Source organism: Sinocyclocheilus grahami, unplaced genomic scaffold (genome assembly GCF_001515645.1).
Source record: "Sinocyclocheilus grahami isolate Dianchi unplaced genomic scaffold, SAMN03320097.WGS_v1.1 scaffold805.1, whole genome shotgun sequence".
Classification (NCBI taxonomy): domain Eukaryota; kingdom Metazoa; phylum Chordata; class Actinopteri; order Cypriniformes; family Cyprinidae; genus Sinocyclocheilus; species Sinocyclocheilus grahami.
Window position 1 is genome coordinate 1 of NW_015505984.1, and position 6972 is coordinate 6972.

The window sequence follows — 6972 nt, forward strand, 5'->3', positions numbered from 1 at the left end:
TATATATATATATATGTGTGTGTGTGTGTGTGTGTATATATATAAGTAACGTGATTAGTTACTTTTTTTATGGAGTAACGCAACATTGTAATGCATTACTTTTAAAAGTAACTTTCCCCAGCACTGGATATGAGGCGCTTCTTCATCCTTCAAAAAGCCCCAGTCCAAGAGGTCGGCTCGGTTTGACCTCCAGACGAAGGAGGCAGACCGAGGGCGTCGACGCCCCCCGCCGCAGGAGACTGGCGAGATTGTGAGGAGAGGGTCAGCGAGTGAACAGCAGCACGAGGCGCGGAGGATTACCTCACAGCTAGCGAGTCTGACGGATGATTCGCTCCATTGTGGCCCGAACAATGCCCGCCGCGCGGAGTGGGCTTAAAACGGCAGAAGCGCTCGCACGGAGCTCAATCCTCGCGGGAGACCGGCAGCAACCGTCTGAGAGGTACCGGATGATATCAGATAAGAGATCAGATTGATTTGAAACTACTGACAGAGTTTTATCGGCTTCGTTAGCTGTTTTGAGGATGTTTGAGGGGAGTCTTGGAGAATTATTTGACCGTTACACTTGCTTTTTTTTTAATCCTTGAATTGGCGGGAACAAAAGCGCGGTTTGTTCTCCGCGTCCATTTTGCGATGCGTTTATGGCACGTTTTGTGAGTTTTATCGTGAATGTCTCTCTTACCTCATTTGTAAGTCGCTTCGGATAAAAGCGTCTGCTAAATGACTAAATAAACAAATTTTCAGCTAAAGGAAGGTCAATTTGTTGCTAAAAGTTGCTAAATGACGTTGTGATGTCATTGCACGATGGCATCATTACGTAATTATAATATTAAAATATAAATAACTGTATTTTTAAATACAACATTGAATTATTGAACACTTATATGAATTGAATACAATTTTTTTTATTAGCTAGTGAACTAGTAAAACTACACATTCTGAACAATTATGGTTTTAAGCCGTGTATTAGCAGTCAGTTAGTATGCTACACGCTAAAGAAAATATCTGTAAGAAAATAGGGCGCAATCGACTGTTAATATGAAGGAATTTTCCGTATTGATTTTTCACCGTTATTTTACCTGCATTACGCATTGTATTTTGTGTTTTCGGGTTATAACGGATAATGTCCTGGAAAATTACTAGTACCTTTTCCATTTTTCTAGATATTTTTCTTAGTGTACTAACTGATCAACAACCGCACGTACAAGTTACTAACAATGTGTATCATAAATTAACAATTATTCAATTATTATTATTAAATTGAGCAGTTGCTAATAGCAGCTAACTTACCGTATTGACCCGAATATAAGACAATGTTTTTTTCTTGGAAATACGTCGGAAAAAACGCAGTCGTCTTATATTCAGGGTCTAGACTTTGACGTGTCAATAATACACACACAACAATAGGTGGCGCCAATATTGATTTTTCACCGTTATTTTACCTGCATTACGCATTGTATTTTGTGTTTTCGGGTTATAACGGATAATGTCCTGGAAAATTACTAGTACCTTTTCCATTTTTCTAGATATTTTTCTTAGTGTACTAACTGATCAACAACCGCACGTACAAGTTACTAACAATGTGTATCATAAATTAACAATTATTCAATTATTATTATTAAATTGAGCAGTTGCTAATAGCAGCTAACTTACCGTATTGACCCGAATATAAGACAATGTTTTTTTCTTGGAAATACGTCGGAAAAAACGCAGTCGTCTTATATTCAGGGTCTAGACTTTGACGTGTCAATAATACACACACAACAATAGGTGGCGCCAAATACGCATTAAACGAGTGTGCCGTGAAATACGTAATGTAACGCGTGTCGTAAAGATCGCGAGTAAAAACTAAAGAAAAAGAAAAGCTTACGGCTGCACGAGTCGTGACAGTCACGTGAGCCTGATGGCACCAAACTCTTTGTGATTTTAAAACGTAAGACGGTACCCAGATTCGAAGACTACAGTAAGATTTAACTTCTACTGTTAATAAGATTTTGGTAGGCTACTATTAGATGGATAGCCTAAATGTCCCAATTCATGTTTTGTTTATTTTAATGGTATATCAAAAAGTGTATATTTTTTAAAATGTGATTGTTGGTACGTTTTACCAGTTTTTACCGTACTTTCAAAACAAAAATTAAAATAGGAAAAATATGCAACATGAAAATAATTTTACTGCGAAAAAACAAGATTTGGTTTTTAAAAAGCGTTTTTCCAAAAGGTACATCTGGCAAAAGGGGGGTCGTCTTATATTCGAGCCAATACGGTAATACTTGTGATGCGTGTACTGCTAGCCATCTTTGGTTTCCTCATTTTGTGTAATTTAGATGGAAAATGTGTGCCTTTTTATCTTTCGAGTCACTTATCAAAAGTTGCTAAAAGTTGCCAAATAAATTTTTTAAATAGCTAAATTTGTTGCTAGGTGCTTTTGGAAGAAAGTGTTGCTAGGGTAGTCTGAACAGTTGCTAAATTTAGCAACAAAATTGCTAAGTTGGCAACACGGTTGGCAGCGTTCAGCTGGAGTTAGAAATGTGCTGATCCGTTCAGAACGCTTTTATGATGAACGGATGACGTTTTGATTAATCGGCTCGATTCGAGCCAAATGCTGATCGCACAGAAAGCCTTTTGTTCGCGACCCAAAGGGTTGGTTTGTAAAAAGTTGGTGCAGAAGTTACACAAAATGTCAGAGTTGTCTTTTAGTGCTTGTATTCGTATCAACAGTCTTTTTTTCTTCAAAAGTGGAGAGATATTTCATTTTTAGACATCTAATATGGCATTAATAAAAGTCTTTATTAAAAGCAAAACAATAGGTGGCTTTCTGTACGCTATTGTGGAATATAATGGTAAAATCCATCATATTATAATGTTTAAAATTATAAAAATGGATCGTTATAACTACAAAATATTTATTAATATTTTAAAGATGTCATTAATTACCATTAGAAAGTTTCGTGCTAGGTTTCTGATGGTTTGTTAATTTTAAAAATATACATTTATTTATGCTATAATTTATAAATGGTGATTTATATGTTGTATATTATAAAAATTAATCAAATTAATTTAATCTATTCTATAATTTATTATGATTAGTAGTTATGTTGTATATTTGTTATCAAATTTACACATGCTTTTAATTTGTCCTATAATTTATTATTAATACTGTATGTTGTATATTTATCATAAAAATCTACAAAGCTACACACAAAATAACATTTAATTTATCCTATAATTCATTATTATTATTATTTATATGTTGTATATTTTATTTTAAAAAATACACAAATACGTTTAATTTATATATATAAGTTAGTGTTTTTATTTACTAATATATACATTAAAGTTTATTTGCTATCTGTAATAGTAACAAATATAGTATTTTGTCTAAATTTGTATTTATTGAATAAATTACACATACTTTTAATTTGTCCTATATTTTATTACCGGTATTATTATTGTTTATATGTTGCATAGTTGTCATAAAAAAATATCAAAATTGCACAAATATATTTAATTTATCCTATAATTTAATATTATTATTATTATTATTATTGTGTTTTTTTATTTACTAATATATTCATTAAAGTTTATTTGCTATTTGTAATACTAATAAACATAGTATTTTGCCTAAATTTGTACATGTTGTATGTTTTAAAGTCTTTATCCTGAGAAAACTGAAAGCTGAATCACGTTTTACCGAAAATATGCGCGGCGTTTACACGTGCAGAAGTTGCTGAGTGGTTGCCAGGCAGTTGCTATGCGGTTACCATAGACTGTATAAAACATGGATGTAGTGTCCGCCTCTAGCGGCCAGTCGATGAATTACAGTTTAAGTCACTTCCGCGTTGGCTTCTCGAGAGAGAGCAGGAGGTTTCTGATTGGTTGTTGGCATGTTGCCATGGGGTTGCTATGGGTGTTTGCTCTCTCCCGAACAAGAGGAATCATTGACGTCTGGAGCGCAAACTTAATGTCAGTTCTTCAGCACTAGTGTATTCAGTGCAGTGTGTGTGTGTGTGTGTGTGCGCACAGGACGACATCCCGATCCTCTGATTGATGGTGCTCACTCTGGTAGGCGGGGCCTCTCTGTGTGGAGTGGCGGCCCTCGTGCTCCTCATCATCTCCACGGCAACAGACTATTGGATGCAGTATCGCTACTCCGGGAACGCAGCCAATCAGGGCCTCTGGAGGTTCTGCATCAATCGCAAGTGCCACGCCCACACGCTGACCGTGGGTGAGTGCGGTAAAACCGCCGTGTAAACTACAGTAATATTAATATGTGTGTGTGTTTTATATAATTGTTTTCCCAAAAACAATTTAATTTCACGTTTTGTGAAAATAAAATAATGTAATCTCTATCCACCTGAAAAAAATTTATTTTTATTTTTTGGTAAATATTTTGGTAAATATTTGTAATATTTAATTATCAATCATATAAAACATAATTTTATGTTCAGTGAAAATATAGAAAAAAAATTATAATCCATCTCCGTCTGCTAAGGGTAATATTGTTAGAGTGTTATATTATTTTTTAATTTATTTTGTTTTTGGTCATTGGTATTGAAAGACTATATTATTTATTATCAATATATTTATTATTATTATTATTATTATTATTATTTAATCATATAATTTCACTTCATGTTCATTGACAGAATAAATTAATTTTTTTATTATTACATTTTTATTATATGTTTTTCAAATTATTATTATTTTTCCAAAACTCATTTCCGTTTCTATGGTAGATTTCAACAGCTCTAATCAATAATCTGCCTTAATCATGGCTCCTCGAGTATCCCAGAATGCTCGGAGGAAGCAAACAGGAAGTGCATTAATTGTGTTCGTTGCACAGCATTCTGGGACGCCTCGCGGGCCTTCATGCTGCTGTCGGTTCTGGGCTGTTTCGCTGGACTGCTTTTGGGCGTCACTGCGTCCAAGCGGCCCCGGAGCCGACGAGTGCGGACCGGAGGAATCGTCCTGCTGCTGTCGGGTCAGAAACACACATCCGCTTCATCTTCTGTGAAAACATCTTCTCTGTTATCTCTAGCCATCTGAGTAGGACAATATTTTGTGTTTTTTATTATATTTGCAATATTCCTAATTATTAAAAACATAAAACTTAATTTCATGTTTAAGGAAAATATGACAAATAATGTTATTTTTTTTTATCCATCCGGGAAGGTAATCATTTTAGAATATTTCTTATTTTATTTGTGCATTTTTTTTACGTTTCGAAAGACTTATAAAGTCATGCAACTTTTGAAAATTGTTTTCAATTCTTTAAAATTCCTATATTTCTTAATTTTTTTTTGCTTTATAGTTTGCATATATTTTTTTATATATATATATATGTATAAAAAAATGAATTAATTATTAAAAATTAATTATTTAAATTAAATATCTGATATGTTTAGTTATAAAAAATTTAATTTATTTGTTTAAATTAAAAAAACATTTGACACTTTTAAAGTTATTAAAATTCAAATTAATTTAAGTTAAATCTGACGTGGTTACATTTAGTTATTTAAATTGTTAAAAGCATTGACTACATTTCTGTTTCATGAACACTAAACCGTCTCAGCAGCGTGTGAGGGCTCAGTGTGTGTGAAGCAGGGGTCTGTGTTTCTGCAGGGTTTCTTGCGCTCTTGGCTTTGGCGATCTACACCGGCATGACCGTCAACTTCTTCGGCAAACGCTACATCGACTGGAGATTCTCATGGTCGTATATCTTGGGTTGGATCGGCATCATATTGGCTTTTGCAGCAGGTATATTTCATTATAGCATGCTTTTTTACCAAATATGTGTAAATTAATTCATTAGTTTATTTTTTGCAAAAACAAACAAGTTTAAAGATTTGTTTTTCCATTCTTTTTTTTTTGCAAAACATTGAATTTTGAACAAAATACAAAAAAAAAAAATCTAAATGAAACGTCCTTGTTTTTTGCATTTGTCATAGTCGGTAATAAAAAGTCAATTCCTGCTTTTTTCATTTTTACAAAATAAATAAATAAATAAAAGTGCATAATAAAAAAATCACGTCGTCTCAATAAACGTTTCTTTATTTTTGCAACAAAAACAAAGAAGTGCGGTTTTGAAAAAAGTGCAGTTTCATTGCTTTTTGTTTGTTTTTGCAAAAAAATTATTAAAATAAGTTATGTTTTGCATTTGTCATTTAAAAAAAACTTTCTAAAAAAAATGTTTTCATTTTGTTTGTTTTTTTGCAAAAAAATTAAAATAAATTGAAAAATAGATATTAATAATAATACAAAGTGAATACTGTTTTCTAAATAAAAATTCCTTTTTTGTATTTTTAAATGCTTATGGGCTGGAGTCTGAATATCTTTATCCTCTGTATAAAAAAATTTTTAATATTTTTTTTTTTTTTATAAATTTGCAAAAACAAATACACTTAAAAATCTGATAAATCTGAGAACTGATTTCTAAAATTTTCCATTCATGTTTTTTTTTTCTTTTTTCTTTTCCTTCTTAGCAAAAAAAAAGATTTAAAATATTCAAATAAAATGCATTTTTTTCCTCCCAAAAATGAAATTAAAAAATAACTTCATAATAACACAAAAAAGTAAAAGGTAAATGTGTGTGTGTGTGTTTCAGGGGTCCTGCAGCTCTGTGCGTTTCAGAGGAGCGTCTCTGAACCGGCGCCTGCGAGCGTCTCCGACAGCTAAAACTCAACATGAGCTCATCATCCGCAAACATTGCAACATGAAATAAACGACTTTTGGACTCTTTCTTTGGTAGAGGATTTATTTCTCCGACAGGATTGATGGTGCAGCATGATCTAACACTGGCATTACTGGACTCATGTGGTTATCAATACAGAAGACAGGAGTTATGACTCTGTTTGACCAGTAGATGGCATTCACAAACAAAACACCATCAGATGAAGAACAAAACATTTCTCTACATCCGTGACTGAACATGAAATACACACAGAAACATATCAGTAAAAGTGCACACAAAAA

At 32.9% G+C, this 6972-nt stretch overlaps 1 protein-coding gene across 1 annotated transcript; it reads left to right on the forward strand.

The window, feature by feature from the left end:
- The first annotated feature begins 322 nt into the window (after nt 1-322).
- LOC107562091 (lens fiber membrane intrinsic protein-like) lies at nt 323-6872 on the forward strand. Its single transcript, XM_016246655.1, has 5 exons — nt 323-439; nt 4024-4225; nt 4844-4981; nt 5623-5757; nt 6605-6872. The coding sequence occupies exons 2-5, from the start codon at nt 4048-4050 to the stop codon at nt 6673-6675; spliced, it is 522 nt and encodes a 173-aa protein (XP_016102141.1). The 5' UTR covers nt 323-439; nt 4024-4047; the 3' UTR covers nt 6676-6872.
- Nucleotides 6873-6972: the final 100 nt, after the last annotated feature.

Excerpts from the sequence above, each read along its gene's own strand:
- LOC107562091 (XM_016246655.1), top strand. The coding sequence starts at position 4,048 with ATGGTGCTCACTCTGGTAGGCGGGGCCTCTCTGTGTGGAGTGGCGGCC. Across the intron at positions 4,226-4,843 it reads CGCCCACACGCTGACCGTGG|CATTCTGGGACGCCTCGCGG; the intron begins GTGAGTGCGGTA and ends TTCGTTGCACAG. Across the intron at positions 4,982-5,622 it reads AATCGTCCTGCTGCTGTCGG|GGTTTCTTGCGCTCTTGGCT; the intron begins GTCAGAAACACA and ends GTGTTTCTGCAG.